This window comes from Cajanus cajan, chromosome 1 (assembly GCF_000230855.2).
Source record: "Cajanus cajan strain Asha chromosome 1, NIPB_CcT2T_4, whole genome shotgun sequence".
In the NCBI taxonomy this organism is placed as follows: domain Eukaryota; kingdom Viridiplantae; phylum Streptophyta; class Magnoliopsida; order Fabales; family Fabaceae; genus Cajanus; species Cajanus cajan.
The window spans coordinates 64,205,893-64,224,862 of record NC_138517.1 but is presented as its reverse complement, the minus strand read 5'-3'; the positions used below and the strand labels follow the sequence as shown (position 1 = coordinate 64,224,862).

General features: G+C 40.9%; 1 protein-coding gene across 2 annotated transcripts in view; it reads right to left on the bottom strand.

Moving 5' to 3' along the window:
- The window catches only part of EMB2247 (protein EMBRYO DEFECTIVE 2247), a 53,105-nt gene extending 51,744 nt beyond the window's left edge, over positions 1–1,361 (bottom strand). For both annotated transcript variants that reach the window (XR_002240332.3, XM_020367865.3), the window contains exons 1-3: positions 1,098–1,361; positions 811–901; positions 323–449 (exon numbers count right to left, since the gene is read on the bottom strand). Coding sequence is in view for 1 of the 2 variants with exons in the window: in XM_020367865.3 (XP_020223454.1) it covers positions 323–449; positions 811–901; positions 1,098–1,239 (360 nt within the window). In the remaining variant the exon portion in view is untranslated. The remainder of the gene's footprint in view (positions 1–322; positions 450–810; positions 902–1,097) is intronic.
- Positions 1,362–18,970: the final 17,609 nt, after the last annotated feature.

The following is an 18,970-nucleotide window of genomic DNA, read 5'->3' as shown; positions in this document are numbered from 1 at the left end:
ATGACTTCAAAAGACTGAATGAGTCGTATCAGAAATCCATTTTTATAGTTACCCTAAGAAATTACATGGAAGAATATATAGAATCTTACAATACCGAAATACTGAAATAAAGAAATTACTACAAATTCAAATATGCAAGAAGCTTCAAATGGTACATCTCCGCTCATAAGCCATACCAACACTTCATATTGCTTATTCCATTCAAAAACAATCAAACATATAAACTACATCTAGATGCAAAAATATTCATGTCATAGTGTACTGTACATAAATAGCAATAACATACATGAACTAGAAATATAATGTAAAACAATTTCAAAACCTCAAGTGTCACAAACATGGCATGTCCCATGTGCAGAGAGCCAGTAACATTGGGAGGCGGCATCGGTATCACAAATGGATCACTTCCCCGGTCAAAGCTCGGCCTAAAGTACCCTTGAGACTCCCACCTGGCATCCAATAATCACAATAAACAATACAAATTTAAGACACGTGTTCTAAAGCACTTCAAACTTTGAACCCTTAAAAGCAAAAGGAAAAAACGGAAACCAAAAATGAAATGATCATGACTCAAAAATGCACCAAAACAGCAAGAACCAATCTTCATATCAAATACCAAACATGAAGGGCTAAATAATCTGAATGAACACTACACAGTTATGTCCCGTAACATTCTTTTACCATTGCAAACGACAACAGCAAAAGCCGTTTCCTACTACGCAGGGTCGTTTTGTTGGGTCAAACGAACACATAACACGAAATCAAAAATAACAAAATAAAATATCATGAACTCTAATTTCGAAAGCATACCAATTGTATATGCGTTCTTCCGCGGCAAAGTCGAAGGATTTGGCAATCTCAGGAGACGTAAAGACACAATTCTCTGTCTCCGACGCAGCAACTGAAAAACCAACAAAATATCCAGAACGTATTTGGTTCAAGCAGGAAACGGATTTTAACTGCGATGAACCTAACTTTGCTGAACCAAGACTACGTTATAATGCGAGAAAAGAGAGAGAGAAGAGAGTTTATAACGATAGTCGAAATTGAACAAATAGTGTCGCCGCAAAGAGGAAGAGGAATTAGGCGAAGAAAACCTGCAAAATGACGACGGCGAGTACGAGGGAGTGGAACGCGACGACGGCGCGTGAGGAAGAGAAGAGGGTTGCGAGAAGAGGAGGAAGAAAAGAGACGAGAAGAAGAGTAATAAGAAGCAGAGACGGAGAGCATCGTAGACATGGTTAATGCTTTCACACTTCACAGTCACAGCAGCAGAAGCATTCGGCTAAGCTGTGTGCATAAGTGGCGTGGGAAGGGAAGGGATGGGATGAGGAGGGAAAATGCCATTCTGCCCCACAATAAATAATTTGAGAAAAATATATAAACTAGTTGGTTCCCCATATGTTACAGGGATTTTCTTCATTTTTTATGTATTCCAGTGGCATCGCACAGGTTAACTAATATTTTCACAATTTAAATTATATTTTAATAAATAATAATTCATATGTAATTTTTTTTCTTAAAATATACTTATAACCGTGATGACTACTTAATTGGGTTTTGAATTGATGTGTAATATATATATACAAATAATTTAAAAATTTTATTGAATATATTAAATAATAAATCAGAATTTAAGAGGGTATATTGATTTAGCATTTCATAATATTTTTAAAGAGTTTATTAAAATCTATTAATATTCATTTAAGACTTTTTACAACTTAAAAACAATGGTATTCATATAAAGATTTTAAAAGATTATTGTATTAGACGGATTTTGAAGAACTTTTTAGTAATATCTATAAATACCAAATTCATAAAACAATCTCATCCAAACTCATTAGATTTTGAAGGATTGTTTGAAATGATTTTTTAAGTGCTTTAAGAATTTTTAAATGAGTTTTTTTATCTCTTTCTTTCTATACTCTTGTCTTCTTTATTTTTTGTCTTTACTAATAATATTGCATTACTGTTCATATATAATATCGTACTTGTTCTCATTTCATTTTCTTATTTGGTGAAACTCTAGTACGTAAATGACAATGCTATTGACTTGTTCTATTTTTCTCTTCGTTCTCTTTAATTGACTTGCTTTTATTTTGCTCTATTTAGTTGAGTTTGTTCCTCAAATATATAACAAAGAAAATGCTTAAAATTTCAACTTTTAAGTAATAATTTTTTTATAACACACGTCAAGAAAAATGAAAGGTGAAAGTTGAAATTGATATCATGATCTCTACAATCAACTGTAGATTTTTAAGACCTTGTAATCAATTTAGATTTATTAGAACAAAAGATAATATATATATATATATATATATACATATAAAAGATGAATTTGAGTTAGGGTTTCTAGGAGTAGAATGAGATGAGAATGGATCTTAGTTGGGAAAGAACTCTCTTCCTCCTTTGAGTTTGTTATTATTGTCCTTCCTCCTTTTATGACTCAATAATTATTTTAGTTCTCTTTTTACTATGAATTTTATTTTTTTATTTTTTATATTGTAAAATTAGGATTTTTTATATTTTTAAAAGGAAATTAATATAAGACATTGTGGTATCTTAGAATATAATACTAAAAATATTTCTTTGCGAGTGAATAATTGAAAGCAATTAAAAATTTAAAAAATTTGTCTTTAACTCTTTTTAAATTTGAATGTATGAAAAAAAATCTTAAACTTTTATCGTATGTAAAAAATCTACGAAAATTTGCAAAGTCTACAAAGTCCCGCAAAATTCATTAAAATCCTAACTTAAAAATCATGCAGAATTTTACAAATTCATGAAAATCCTACAAAGTCTTTTAAAATTCACGGGACATTTATTTGACGATGTAGAAAAAGTTAGGGGGTGTATTGAATTATGATTTTAAATGACTTTTTTCAATTAAAAAAGTCATTTAAAATCATAATTCAATACACCCCCTAACTTTTTCTACATCATCAAATAAATATACAATAAATTAAATTTTTAAATATAAAAACTGTTCTTACCGGAGATCGGTCGTAGGAACGATCTGCTGGACAAGATTGGTGAGCCTTCTTCGCTGGGTACGCTTGTTGTTCCGAGTGGGGGTGGTACCTGCAAAAGAGACTACGATGCTAAAGTCAGTGTTTGTAGGTGTATGGGTCTCGTATAAGTAATGCACGTACCTTTGTGTGAATTAGGGTTTCACTGGTCCTTGGGCTTGAGATCAGTTATGACCTATTTAGACAGTGGGCCTTATCTTGGCCGATGTCGCCTAGCGCGTGTCCGATGTCAATCTGCGCTGTGATACCGAGTTCGAGCTCAACTTCGCGGTACAGATAGTACACTAGCCCCCCGAGCTCCGAAGACCGTAGGTCGAGGAGTTAATACCGAACTCAATGAAGGGTCATGACTCTTCGCGTACGCTTTTCAGACGTGACGCCATGTGTCACAAGTGTCACCTCGTTCCCCAAAACGCATGGGCGGCGTGTCAATGGGGGGTGACGGTTATGTAATGATGGGCGCACTTTGTCATAATGGGCCTCATTTAATGTGTCGTCAGTTGTGTCTCCTCCCCCCACGTGTCACTTCCGTTTCAATTTTGGAGACTTCTTTTTCCCTCTCTCCTTCACGCCCCCTTACCTTCACTTTACTATTTCTTCTGTTTTGGCTTCTCGTGCACGCTGACGCTCCCTCAGCCCCTTTCCTTTCTCATCTTCTCCGTTTGTCCTTGTCGCTGCCATTTCTGGCACCGTGGTCGCCGTTAAGGTCATTATTTAAGGAGGAGTACCAGGTACTTCCTTTCTACTGCTTTCTCTTTCGTTCTTTCTCTCCTTCGGGCTCCTTCCTCTTTCTTCTTCGTTTTTCCTCTTTTTCAAGTCTTTTCCACTTTTGATGGCTGGTGAGAGTAGTGTCGCACCTTCTGCACCAGCCAAGGGCAAAGGCAAGGCGCGGCAAGGCGCGGCAAGGCGGTGACCGACGAGACGGTCGCTGCTGAAAAGAAGAGGGGTGGGAATAACCCTAAAGATTCCCACCCCGCCATTACCGTCCCAGGCTACAAGTGGGTCCGAGGGGATGTCGGAGAGTTTTAGAGCATCTTTAAATCATTTTTTGAGGTCAATGCGATATGAAAATCGCATAGGATCTGCCAAGCGTCCATCTCCAAGCTCATCTAGGTTGAGCCTTGTCAACCCGGCGAGCGTGTGTATATGGGGGTACCTCTAATCCCTTTTTTTCTATGTGTACTAGTGTTTTTTTATGGATTTAGGCGTCTGTCTACCCTTCACACAGTTTGAGTGTGATTTGTTGAACTTCATCAACATGGTTCCCTGCTAGCTGCACCCCAATAGTTGGGTTTTTTTGAGGGCTTTTCAAGTCCTGTGCTCCGCCCTGGGGATAGGGTTGTCATTGCCCATGTTTCTCCATTTTTACCAACTCAAGTTGGGTGACCCTCCCCTGGGGTGGGTGTCGTTGAACGAGAGTAACGCTAGGGGATTATTCTCGCTTTACTCCAAGTTGTATAAGGGCTTCAAACAGGAGTTCTTCCGAATCTTGCCTAAGGAGGCCGACCTTCTAGTCGACGAGGTCTTCCACTTTGGTAGGTTGCCGAGGTTCCCTCTTTTCTGGCAGTAGAATCCGATTAAGTTCAACGGGTCAAGTGGTCTTCAACTGACAGATTCGGATACGGCTGCCATTGCCAACCTAGCTGCGCTCCCTCGTCCCTTGGATTGCAAGCTCTTCCTGTCACTTGCTAACTCGGCGAACAAGGAGAGGGGCTTAGAGAGTGAGTACCTCGTCATCCTTAGTCGTTAGGGTTTCTTTTTTTTTTTTTTTCTTATGTGTTGGATTTTTCTGCTTGCAGGTATAATGGGGAGAAGCAAATGGCGCGAGCTGATGGCCCACTATAATGTGGCCGAGATCGAGGTTCCCGAGGTCGGTGAAGAGGAGGTTGCTCCTCTTGAAACCCGCAGAAAAAGAAAGAGGGGAGAGAAGGAGGTCGGGGGGACCTCTGCCCCTCATGATACTGAAGAGGTGACCTCAAAGGTCGCCGATGCTGACCCGGTCGACCTGATTGAGAATCCTCAGCCTAAGGGATCAGCTAGAGTGGCCGTGGAGGAGGTCGCTCGTGAGGTGCAGGTTTGTGTCTTTCTTCTTATCGTCCTTCTACCCCGTTGTGTGACTTTCTTGTTGTATAACTTAGAGGATTTTTTGTGTTGTCTGTAGGCGGGGCCTATGCCAACTTCTGCCAAGGCGCGGGTGGAGCTGAGCTCAGAGGTGCCAAGGTTGGATACCTCAACTACTGCGCAGGCGGCGCCTACCTCAACTCCTCTTAAGGCCCGCGAAGAGGGACCGAGTTCTGGGGCACCGTCATTGACTCGTGTGATCGTTGTGCCGCCTCCACCTCCGCCAGGGGCTCCAAAGGGGAAGTGCATCATACAACACTTCGATGTCACTCGTCCCCTGGCGAGGTTGGACCATGTGAGCATGTCATCAGACGTCAACTCGATGTGGAGTTCGGGGATGACTGTCGAGGCCTTCTACCCGCGAGGGTCACTCCGCTCTGTTGACAAGGCGATTATCGAGAAGGTCTGGCCAGTGGAGGGTCTAGACTCTACGAAGGTCTTCATGCAGAGATCGATCACAATCGTGGACCATTGGAAGCACAAGTGGTCGAAGATGCAAGGGGAGCTCGAGAGTGCTAGAAGCCGAGTTCAGCCGCTAGAGGAGGAGAATCGGGCTTTGGGGGTCGCTCTGCGCGAGATAGTAAAGAAGAATGAGGCCGAGCTGCAGGCCACGAGGAGGGATCTCGCAAGGACTCAAAAGTCTTTGGAAATTGTTTTGAGGGCTAATGAGGTCTATGCTGCCCAGGTTGGTGAGCTTCAGGAGATCGCCAATTCTTCTCAAGGTCGGGCGTGCTCTTTGGAGGACGAGGTCTCGGGGCTGAAGGCTGATCTGGCGGAGGCAGCTGAGAGACGTCTTTGCGACGAGGTGCTTCTAGCTGGCAAGGAGGAGGAGGCCAATGCCTTGAGAGTGGATCTTGATAAGCTGGCTGCGGCTAAGGTGGAGCTAGAGAGAAAGCTCGTCGAGACTGAGCGAGCTATTTTGGTGGAGCACAAGAAGGGCTTTGTCAAGGTAGCTCGTCAGGCGAGGTTGCTTGCACCCGGGGTCGACCTCTCTGCTATGCATGTAGAGAAAGAGGTGCGAGCTGGGCAGCTGGTGAAGGAAGACGACCTCCCTAATAGCTCGAGCGAGAATATTACTACCTAGTGCTGCTGTTTTGTAATAGCTTAGTTTATTTTCCTTGTTTTTTTGAACTCGTATCCTGTGTTTGATGAACTTGTTTATGTATATAATTTGCTTTTATTATTTGTGGTTCTTGTCTTGCTCTTTTGATGATTCTCGTCTTTACAAGGTTCAAACTTGACCCTCGACTTTAGTCTAGGAATCAAATCCGGAATTTTGTGCTCTGGGGCTCAAACTTGGCTTGTGCAGGTTCAATCTTGACCTTTATTTTTTATTTTTGATCGTGTCAAGGTCGAGCTCGACCTTGGCTTAGAATGACATAATTTGCGCCGATGTTCGAACTCGACCATGGCTTAGCGTCATGTAATTCGCACCAAGGTCCGAACTCAACTGTGGCTTAACATAGTGTAATTTGCACCAAGGTTCAAACTTGACCTTGGCTTAGCGTAATGTAATTCGTACCAAGATTCGAATTCGACCTTGGCTTATCATAGTGTAATCTGCACCAAGGTTCGAACTCGACCTTGGCTTAACATAGTGTAATTTGCACCAAGGTTCGAACTCGACCTTGACTTAGCGTAATGTAATTCGTACCAAGGTTCGAATTCGACCTTGGCTTAACATAGTGTAATCTGCACCAAGGTTCGAACTCGACCTTGGCTTAACATAGTGTAATTTGCACCAAGGTTTGAACTCGACCTTGGCTTAGCGTAATGTAATTCGTGCCAAGGTTCGAATTTGACCTTGATTTATTATGATATGTTTCTCGCCAATGCGGTGTAAAATTGAGGAGTTGTGAGTGGAATGAATCATTTTATTAATATTACGGGTATGCCTTGTTAAAAACCCTCTCAGCCAAAACCCATTTTTCTATTTTTTGGGACAAAAGACCAAGTCGGGAAAAGAGTGCATAACCCGTTTGTACAATTTAACTAAAGTAAAACTTGAGATGCGTGGCATTCCAAGATCATGGGATGGATTTGCCACTGAGCTCTTCTAGTCGGTATGCCCCATTTTCTAAGTCTTGTGTAACTCGGAATGGGCCATCCCAGTTAGGCGCGAGCTTCCCCTCTAATGAATCTCTTCGGGCTTCTCCTAGTAGTCGCCATACCAGGTCGTCGACTTGGAAAGAGCAAGGTCGGACTCATGTGTTGTATCTTCTAGAAGCTTGAAGTTTGCAGGCTTCTTCATCGATCCAAGCTTCCTCTTTGAGTTCGTCAATCAAATCGAGATTGACTGGCACTTCTTGAGTGTTTTGCTCGCTGTCGTAGGTATGACATCGATGAGACGTTTCACCGACCTCCACAAGGATCATGGCGTTAGCCCCGTAGGTCAGCTTGTAAGGCGTTTCCTACGTTGTTGATTGGGGAGTACAGTGGTACGCCCAGAGAATGTTGGGAAGCTCATCGACCCATTGTCCGTTGGTGCTTCCTAGCCGCTTCTTGAGCTATCAGAGTATTACTTTGTTTATAGCTTCGGCTTGGCCATTGGTTTGGGGATGCTCCACCGAGGTCGGGAGGTGCTTGACTCCGAGTTCACGGAGGAAGTCCTCGAAGCTCTACGCGATGAACTGTCTATCATTATCGGTGACAAGGGAATGTGGGATGCCAAACTTTCAAATGATGCTCTTCTAGGTGAATCTTTGTACATTCTCGACGGTGATCTTGGCGAGTGGGGATGTCTCGATCCACTTGGTGAAGTAGTCGATTGGCACTAGGAGGAATTTGAGTTGACCTTTCGTAGGGGGAAATGGCCCGAGGATGTCCATTCCCCACTAGGCAAAAGGCTACGACGACATCATCTGGTGGAGGACTTCGGGTGGTTGCCGATGTGCATTGCCGAACTGCTGACATTCCTTGCATCTTTGTACGTAGGCTTGACAATCTAACATCAGCGTGGGCCAGTAGTATCCAGCTCGAAGTACCCTAGTCGCCATCGAGCGTGCCCCGGAATGCATACCACATATCCCTCGGTGGATCTCCTCAATGACATAGGTGGCTTGGGACCCTGCTAAGCATTTTAGCAAAGGAGTGGAGATGCCGCGTTTAAACAGTTCGTCGCCAATGATGACAAACTTGGATGACCTTACCCTTATCTTCTGAGCTTCATCCTTATCTTCGGGAAGAGTTCCCTCCTTTAAGTAGTTCCAAATACCTGTCATCCATCCTTGGTCTTTGCTGTCACTAGCGTTGACGACCTTGTCATCTAGGCTTGGTGAATTCAGGATCTCCTGGATGATGGTCCAGTGTTGTTCAGGGCGTTTGGTACTGGCGAGCTTAGACAGGAGGTCGGTTCTAGCATTCTGCTCTCGGGGCACATGGTATATGGTGAACTCGTCGAAGGACGAGATTTTCTGGGATTGCACATGGAAGTACCTCTGTAGAAGGGTATCCTTGGTCTGGTATGCCTCGTTGAGCTGCTCCACCATGAGTTTTGAGTCACTGTTGCAAATCACCCGCTGTGCTCTAAGGTCACGTGCCAATCTCAATCCTGCCAGCAACGCTTCGTACTCTGCTTGATTGTTGGTCACTTTGAAGCCAAATTTGAGAGACTGCTCTACGGTGACTTTATTTGGTCCCTCCAAAATGATACCTGCACCACCACCTTTAGAATTGGAGGATCCATCAACGTGTAAAGTCCATACCTGTTGTTCTCAGCCGAGGTTGGGGTGAGTTCGGCCACGAAATCTGCCAGGCATTGAGCTTTCAAGGGGCCTCAGCTTTCGTATTGGATGCCGAACTCGGATAGCTCAACTAACCATGCTATCATACGCCCGATGAGCTCCAGCTTTCTCAATATCTGGTTGATTGGGTAGTCAGTTTTGACGACCATCTGGTGACTCTGAAAATAAGGTCGGAGGCGCCGAGCTGCGGTGACAAGTGCTAGTGCAAGCTTCTCGATCGTCTGATATCATTTTTCTGTGTCTTGAAGGACTCAGCTGATGAAGTAAATGGGCGTTTGTACCTTTTGGTGTTCTTCCACTATGACTGCGCTGATCGCGCTCTCTGTCACGGCCAGGTAAAGGAGTAGGTCGGCGTGATGATCCGGCCTCTAAAGGATTGGTGGAGTTGTGAGGAAAACGTTGAAGCTTTTGAAAGCTTCTTTGCATTGCTTGGTCCACTCAAAGTTCTTGGGTTTCCACAGCAAGGTGAAGATGGGTCCTACTTTCTCTACCAACCTGGGGATGAAACGGGAGAAAGAGACTAACCGTCCTGCCAAGCGTTGGACGTCCTTAATAGTCTGGGGACTCTGCATCTGGATAAAAGCTTTGCACTTCTCCGGGTTGGCTTCAATACCCCTGCTGGTGATCATAAAACCCAGAAATCGACCTCCCTGGACGCCGAACACACACTTCTCTAGGTTGAGGCACATGTTGTGCTGTCTGATTTGGCTGAACACCTCGGCCAAGTCGGCGACATGAACCTTGGCTGAGGTGGTCTTGACGACCATGTCATCGATGTAGACTTCCATGTTCCGACCAATCTATTGGTGAAAAACTTTGTCCATTAGCCTTGGATAAGTAGCTCCCGCGTTCTTGAGGCCGAAAGGCATCACGCGATAACAGAAATTTGCGTGGTCGGTGATGAAGGTTGTGTGCTCCTCGTCTGGTGGGTACATCATGATCTGATTGTACCCCGAGTATGCGTCGAGGAAGCTGAGGAGAGCATGGCTAGAAGTGCCGTCAACCAACCTGTCGATGCTCGGTAAGGGGTATGAGTCTTTGGGACATGCCTTGTTGAGGTCGGTGTAGTCGACGCACATGCACCACTTCCCCAAGCTCTTCTTGACCAGTACCACGTTTGCCAGCCACGTGGTGTATCTGACTTTGCAGATGAAGCCCGTGTTCATCAACTTCCGTGTCTCAGCGACGATGGCATTACGCCGCTCTCCTCCGACTTTCCTCTTTCTCTAAGCAATCAGCTTAGCTTCCTTATGGATGGCTAACCTGTGACAGATGAGGTTAGGATCAATACCTGGCATGTCTGCGCTTGACCATGCGAAGAGGTCAGCATTTTTGGAGATCTCCTCAATAAGCCAGTTTCGCAGCTCTAGGTTTAACTGTCGACTTATTTCGTACATTATTCGGGGAGTTTACCGACTTGAAGGTCGTCAAGCTCGTCAATGGGACTTGGCCGTTCATCATGGGATTCCGACCTTGGGTTCAGGTCAGCGATGTCAACCTGGGCAATGTGAGCTATCGTAGGGGGCCTCCTTTGTGGCGTTCCTCGGATGGCGAGACCTTCAAGCTTTCAGCATAGCATTGCCGAGTTGTCTTCTGGTTTGCCCTGACGGAGATGATCTTGCCATTGCTCCTTGGGAATTTCATCGTCAAGTGCGGGGTAGATACCACAGCTCCGAGTTGGTTCAACGTCGGCATTCCAATGATTATATTATAGGATGTGTTGGCCTCGACGAGGAGGTATCTGACCATGATTCTCTTTGAGTCAGGAGGGGTCCCGAGGGTTGTTAGCAGATCCACGTACCCTCAAGTGTGAACTCGCTTTCCTGCAAAACTGACTAGGGGTTCTGTGTGAGGTTGGATAAGGGAGTGAGGAATGTCTAACCTTAGGAACGTCGGCCAGTATAGGACGTCAGTCGAGCTTCCATGGTCAATCAATGTCATGTGGACTTCCCAATTAGCGACTTCCACTACGATGACCATGGGATCATCCTGGTTTGGACAGATGTCGGTGTAGTCGTCATCTGTGAAGGTGATGGGTGGTGTGTTGTGGTGCGGGGCCGAGGTGGCAGTGTGGACATTGTTGATGCTGCGCAAATGTCTTTTGCGCGCCGAGTTGCTGGAGCCTCCCCTTGTGAAGCCACCTGCAATTGTATTGAAGACTCCGCGTAAGGAAGCTGATCTTGTATCCTGACTTACCTCGGCCTGCACCGTTCTGCCATTGTTTTGCTGAGATCCGGAGGGTTGGTCTGTGTGGGTTCCAGAACCTCAATCGCATCCTCATCCTCATCCGTGGTAGCCTTCTCTGTGAGATTGTTGCCGTTGGACGTAGGGATGGCAAAGTGGGCCATGGCCCGCGGGCCGGGCCAATCATTTCAACCCGCCAAGCCCGCCAACCCGCCGGGCCAAATAGCGGGTCGGCCCGCCACAATCCGCCGACCCGCATATTTTTTTTTTAATTTAATTATTTTTATGTTTATTTTATTTTGATGTAGAAGATGAGGATGAAGATGATTAAGAAAAAAAGTAGAGATAACTTCTTTCAAGAGAGCTTCTAATATTCTTAAAATAAAAATTTAAAGTTAATTAATTGTATTTAAACTTGTTTTGTGGACTATCAAAAAATTTAGTTTGTAAATAATTTGTAAGTTTATAATTTGGTTTTGATTTTGGTGTAAATGGATTAATTTCTATTTGATTTTGTTTTAAGTTTGTAATTTGTTTTTGTTGAACATATATTAAGTACAATATGTATGCATTTTTAATTTCATATGATTATATTTATTTATTTGTAGCAATTTTTTTTTTATTTGACCATAAAATTTTTTTTTTCCATTTTTTTTATTTTTTTTATTTTTGTAAGCGGGCTGGCCCGCCAGCCCGCCCTTAGGCGGGGCGGGCCAGCATCTCCAGCTCGTTTTACATTGGCGGGCCGGGCTAAAACGGGCCGGGCTGGCCTGTTTTGCCATCCCTGGTTGGACGTATTGTTTGAGGTGCCCTCCTTGGACGAGTTCCTCGATGTGATCTCTGAGTGTGCAACACTCCTCGATTATGTGACCATAGTTTTGGTGGTACCAGCAATGCTTGGATTTGTCCGAACTGTTAGGGTTGTGTCCAGGTGGTGGCAGAGTGAGTAGATTGGTGTTGCTAGCCTCTTCTAGGATGTGTACCTGGGGCGCATTCAGGGGGGTGTAGAAGTCATACCTCCCTCCTTTGTTTGCCTTAGCCGCTTTCTTGAACTGGCTATCGTTGGTGACTTTCATCTTATCTTTGTGGTCGTGGTCCGGCTTCGCTTGTGATTTTCCACGAACTTGGTCGCAGAAGGCAGTGTGCTCTTCCATCTAAATGTACCCTGTAGCTCGGGCACGGAGTTCGTCGATGTCTGGGGAGGTCGTCGACACAGGCTGTCAACGAAAGGTCCTGGCTTGAGCACCATGAGCATGGCGTGAAGGGCGACCTCAAGATTTAGGTTACGAATCTTGACCGAGGTGCTAGTAAAGTGCTCCATGAACGCCCTCAACGGCTCGTCGTCGCCCTGTCTGAGGCTGGCTAAGGCGGCTGACGTGATGTGGTGAGGTCAGCTTGTTGCGTATTGCGTCGTGAATCGTCTCACCAAAGTGTCGAAGTTGTCAATTGACCCCGCTGACAATTGGGTGTACCAGGCGAGTGATGCTCTCTTGAGCGAAGTTGGAAAAACCCTACACAAAATAACATCTTCATTAGTGTATAGGTTTACCTGTGTGACGTACAGATCGATGTGCTCATCTGGGTCAATAGTGCCATCATAATGGTCGATGTTGAGAGGTTTCCATCCAAAAGGGAGGGGTGTCTCCATGACGCCATCAACAAAAAGATGGTGGAGGATGCTCGCCCTATGTCCTGGAGCTTGGGCAGGTGCATTGCTGACTTCATGGTCTGACCTATTCGTCGGTACGTGTGATCGATGAATGGTAGACCTATGGGTCGCTGCCCTGGGTGTAGTCGGTGGTTGGGAAACCGAGTGCCTCTCTTCCTCGTTTTGATTACTCGGCTGAGGGGGTTGATCAGAAGGGCACCGAGGAAGTTGGGAGCGAATGTGCTCATTCTCGGCGCGTAGTGCCGCTAGGTCGGATTCGTGCCTAGCACGGATGTTCTCCAGGTCGACGACATGTTATTGCCGCATTTGCTCGACCTGCTCGATCAGTCTCCTTAATATTGCATCACCTTCCATTCTTGTTGCGTGATCTAGGTCGTCTGTTGCTCGCCTACTATGGCTTCGGGTGAAAACCATAAGCGTGGCCGATAAAAGATGTCTTGATCGGCCCCATGGTGGGCGCCAAATGTTCTTACCGTAGATCGGTCGTAGGGACGATCTGCTGGGCAAGATTGGTGAGCCTTCTTCACTAGGTACGCTTGCTGTTCCGAGTGGGGGTGGTACATGCAAAAGAGACTCTGATGCTAAAGTTAGTGTTTGTAGGCGTATGAGTCTCGTATAAGTAATGCACGTACCTTTGTGTGAATTAGGGTTTCACTGGGCCTTGGGCCTGAGATCAGTTATGACCTATTTAGACAGTGGGCCTTATCTTGGCTGATGTCTCCTAGCGCGTGTCCGATGTCAATTTGCGCTGTGATGCTGAGTTCGAGCTCGGCTTCGCGGTACGGATAGTAAAAAAACTTACTTAATTTAGTATGTTTATCATCAAATCATAAAATTTAGATGAAAATATATATAGTTAGATTTTTTCATTATTCAATATTTCATCTGCCAACCAATTGATTAAATCAAACATCCAAAATATTTAAACAACAAAACATCTTAAAGACTTAAAACACTAAATCGTATAAACTTTAGTGAACATAAAATGAAAACATAATAACACTATAGAAAATATATAACATGTAGTCATGTATTTGTAGATTGAAAATAGAATGTAATTAAAATGTCAAATATATAAAAATTTAACTTAGGCAGTTTGAAATGATAAACATAATGTTGTAATGTATAAAAACAAAACATATCACTTTGTTTATGAGGTTCACTTGTTTATCTCCCACCAAAACATTAGAATAAGACGTCCCAAAAAGCTTAACAAAAAAAATCATCATTTACAGTAATCAACTATCAATATTCTTAACATACATTAAATTGCATTTATCATCGAAAAATGATAATTGAATTGAATTTCATCTCCACCAACAAACCTAATTTTCTTACAAAACTCCTTCTAACCTTTCCCAATTTTGATAGATTTGATGCCTCCTTACGAATGTTGACTGAGCATTTGTTTTCCCCAAAAAGATGCAAAATAAAGGAAACAAAATACATATAGTTCAATAGTTTTCTAATAAAACTTGACTAAAACAACCAACCCATAAAAAAACTCAAAATACACACTAATAAACTCCATTTTTTTTCCTAAATCTTTTCTATCTTGATTTTTTCTTGAACAATTTCAATGGGACGTTCAACTCGTGTTGCTACTTGTCAATGGGAGAATCCCTTTTGATACTATTGAACTCAATGAGTTCATTTGATGTATTGGTTGAAGACCCTATTAAATCAGTTGGTTCCTTAGATTGTTGTACTCCATCAAATTCTACATCTTTGTCGATTGTAGATTCAATCACAACACCTTATAGTACACATTTTTCATTTATGCAAATAGGTCTTTCTTTATTTGTGGCTAAAACAAAATTCAGAGTAGGAGTCATTTCTTTATAGTCTTTTGCTAGATTATAGGTCTCCTTTTCATCAAATTGAGACTCATTATCCACCAAGACATTAGAAAACTTAGGTAACAATTCCTATTAAAATGAACATATATTGGTATAAATAAACAAATAAAGATTATATATATTAAAAATTTGAATTTAAATAAGGATTTTAGGTTCATTTATATATGTGAGCAACAACAATTGATGAATCTGGATTATTGGTTGCATTTATATTGTCATAAACTTCATCAACATCAACCTGATAATATAAATAAAGAAAATGAAATAACACAACTAGGATTTAGGTTAATAGTTAGATTTACCATAAAAGGGAAGTTTATTACCACATATTGGATTATAAGTTGTTTAAACATTTATATAATCAAGTTATTAGTACAAATCTTTTTTCCTCTACAAGATTGCTCAAACATGGAGTTGCTTAACTTTTTTAAGCCAACTTTAAATAGAAAAGTTTTGTTAACCAACTTCAAAATCTCTGTTGGAATATTTTCAGCACCACACCTCTACATGAATTAAACAAACATTACATTAAAATGGAACAAAATTCGGTACATAAAACTAAAATGTAATGCAACATGATAACCTTCTCACATGCTTCATACGACTTAGTGCATGATTTTTGAAACAGAAGAGTGGTATCATAATCAAATAGAACAAATGTGGCATAATCAACTTCATCCATTACTTGTATTTTAATGTGATACCTTTATAAAAATGAGTTTACAAAAAATTATCCATAGAGTTTTGATATGATGAAGGAATTCAGTAAGTATAACAGATAAATACCTCAAAACAACCTTCATGACATGTTTGTTACATTTCTCACAAAAAAAAAAACATTTTTGAGTCTGCATAAACTGATTTACTATACATGCAAGCAATGTACCATTAGTCCTTATCATCAATTGATAGACTATGGCCAAGACCAAGGAATCCAAGAGGTGATATCTTAAAAGAACCAAGAGGAATAGGATGATCTTAAAGACCTTTTCATATATTTTGTACATAGTTCCTTTGTATAGGTCTAACTTTGCCTTTGTATTTATGAGGCACTTTACTTGCTTTTAATTAGTGATTGTATATTGATTTTAGGGTGGGTTACTTGGAGAGTTTAACTCCATTTAACCTCCTTTGTTGATACATTCATTTTATATTTTTTAAGTAGGAAAAAAGGGGTGGCATTTAGCAATGCTTGAGGGTGTGACTAGTAATTGGGCCAGAACTGGGTCTAGGCAAAATTTTGCATATTAGACTCATTTTGCTCCTAATTTTTCATAGATTTGATTTAGCTAGGTCTCATCATCATATGATGAACCTAACTAAACCAAAACAAATATTTTTGAAAAAAATCAAAGAGCATTTCGGAGGCTTGGCCGCCTAGCCTCCACCTTTGTTCTTGGTCGGAAATTGCTAGCTTCTCCTTCAAGCTTTGAAGCTTGCCTTCCAAGTTTCTAAACCTTGGTAGGTTAGGCTGACCTTACCATGGTTTTTAAGTGAACCATGGTCAAGGGTAGCTTCTCCTACAAGTTTTAGAAACCATGGATGGTTAGCTACACCTTACCAGGTTCCTAGTGAACCATGGTTAAGGTTAGCTTACACTACAAGCTACCTCTCCCTATATATTTGTAATCTCTTCACTTGTATTCACTTTTGAACATTTGAGAAATAAAACTTCAGATTTCTCTCTCAAGAGTCCTTCTCAAAATCGAAGAGAATTTTCTCTCTAAGGTTCTCACCAAAGGTTTTCAACCTTTTCCTTGGTTCCTGAAGCTTCTACAACAAGCTAAGGAGTCACCGAATCTCTTCAAGGCTTCTACTCCATTGAAGATCACTTCGTGGAGATTCAAGTGTTTTTGAAGGTTTACCTCAAGAGTTTCTTCGGTCCTTTGCATGGAAACTTGGAAGAACAACAATCTTCTTCAAGTAGTCCAATTTCGTGGATAATCTCCTTCTCCTAGAAGCTTCACAAAGGAACTTCTCCTTTGTGCTTGGTTCCTCAAGTTTCTCTCCTTCAAGAGAAACCGAACCACCTTGGGAAGCATTTTCAAGCTTTTAAAGCTTGAACTCATCCAAATCTTCCATTGAAGTGAAGAATCTCAAGAGAAGAAGGGACTTAGCATGGTTCAACTTGAAGAAACATCAATCTTCTCCAAGTAGTTCCATCATCAATAGTATTACTAATGGTGCAAAATACTATATAGCAACAATCATGTGATTTCAAAAGAAAAACATAAGTAAAACAAACTATGATAATGTTTCAAAAGTTTACAAATCAAACATCAACCAAAAATAACATTTATTATAACCTTCTTGCAATCCTTTAGAGTAGTAATGCTCTTCTTGTGGGTGACATCCAATAACTCCTTTGAAAGACGACAATTGTTACAATCAACCAATTGGCTCAACCCCTTACTTGGGGATTCCATATTAGCAAACATCCTAAAAGTTCCAAACAAAACAAAGTTAGCATGTACTCTTAAAAATAATGTGACTAAAAAACAACAACAATATTACCTTTTAGAAAGAGTCGCAGCTTCTTCACACTACGGGTTGAAAATCAACTTTGTGCAATTGATTCAATTTTGAAGATGTATCTTGTCAAAAAGAATGAAAATGTTGTCATAAATTTGATTTAGATTATGCTATTATTTATCATTTTGTGTTCTACATAGAATTTCATAAATATTGAATTGAAATAAATTTCAGCCTCAAAAGATTTTCACTTTTGCCAAATGTAAAATTACAACTGTGTTTTCCATTTAACCAAATACATTAAGTTCATCTACATATGATCCAAATAGAGTACACTCTATCCTACATTTATTAAAGACAATTGTTGAAGAAAAATATATGCACTAAAAGGGGGGTTGAATAATGTATATAAAAAACTTCTGCTTTTGAACTATAGTGAAGTAGTAGAAGCTTCGACAAACGAAATATTGGAATATAATCAGACAAAGGAGCACAAATCTTTTATATTGATTTGTCTCAAACACAGAGACTATGTTTAGTTCTCAATCTAACCAGATTGAGTTCTACTATCTTTTTTAAGATACAAGTATTCTTTCAACAAGTCACTTTTGACTTAAACCTAAGTAGTGTTTGTCTTGCTTCTTCAAGTAACTACCCAAGTATTCTTTTAGCAAGTCTCTCCTGCCTTAACACCAAGTATTCTTTTCAACCAAGTCTTTTCAGGCTCAAACACTAAGTATTCTTCTAACAAGCCTCTCAAAGCTTAACCCTTACAAATAAATTTGAAAGAAGTTACAAAGATAGCTTTGTCTCTTCTAGACGTGATGCTATAAAAATTAAGCACAAATAGTCTACAAAGAACTATGTACAAGATCTACAAAAATTGAAGATTTTCTTTGTAGTATGCAAATTTCTCACTAAGTATTGATCATTTATTTATTTTTTTGCTTCACCTCCTCATTTCTTTGTTTGAAGACTAATCCTTTTATAGTAATTTTGAAGAAGATGAGCATTGAGCAAACTTCTCAGGATGCTTCATTTGTTCTTCTCCTCGAGATTAGAGAGAGTAAATTAGTCATTGTTGCAAGCATTTAATGTTTTGCGTGAAGATGTTCATCTCTTATCTGATCTTGATAGTTACTTATCATCATTTCATTTAGGTGAGACAGAAGGTAGTAGCTGAATTAGAGCAGTGCAACGTGTTCAAATCTGTTGTTTGCTTTTCCATGATTTCTGAGACCTTTCTCTTTCTTTTAACGCAGTGATTTGACTTTCCAATATTACCAATTAACGATAAAGTTTTCTCATTTGAGTTGTTAAGGAATAAAGTATTTAATGCATTTAAAAGATAATATGAACTTATAACAAGAAATAAATGTAGCATTAATTCAAATTGTGTGCTTCATCTGATGTACTTCGTCTTATGGATGAAATATGATGTTTATTTCGTCTAAAAAAGTTTTCTTGAAATATTTTCTTTGTTATCATTGAAACTTATAGTTTCTCGAGGGATTCAGGATCGTCTTTTGATTTTACAACAATATTACAACAAAAATGAGGAATTTCTCTTTATTAAAAGTAGACAAATAATAAACAAAGAAAATATTTAAAGAAAAAGAAATTAACCCATCAACCTCTCGTTGATTGACATTAATGTTTTTTTTCTATCCTTATCATGCTCTCTCTCAATTTCAACACTCGTGTCTCCGACAATGACACCATTTTGATAGCTTTGCCAAATCACTATAAAAAAACTACTAAATTTTCTCCAAATAGTTATAATATAAGGAAAAACATATGTCATTCTTCTCAAAGACACAAGCCAATAAAATTCAAAATTATCACACAATTAGGAAGGATATTTTTATGAATAGCAAAGAGAAATTAGAATAT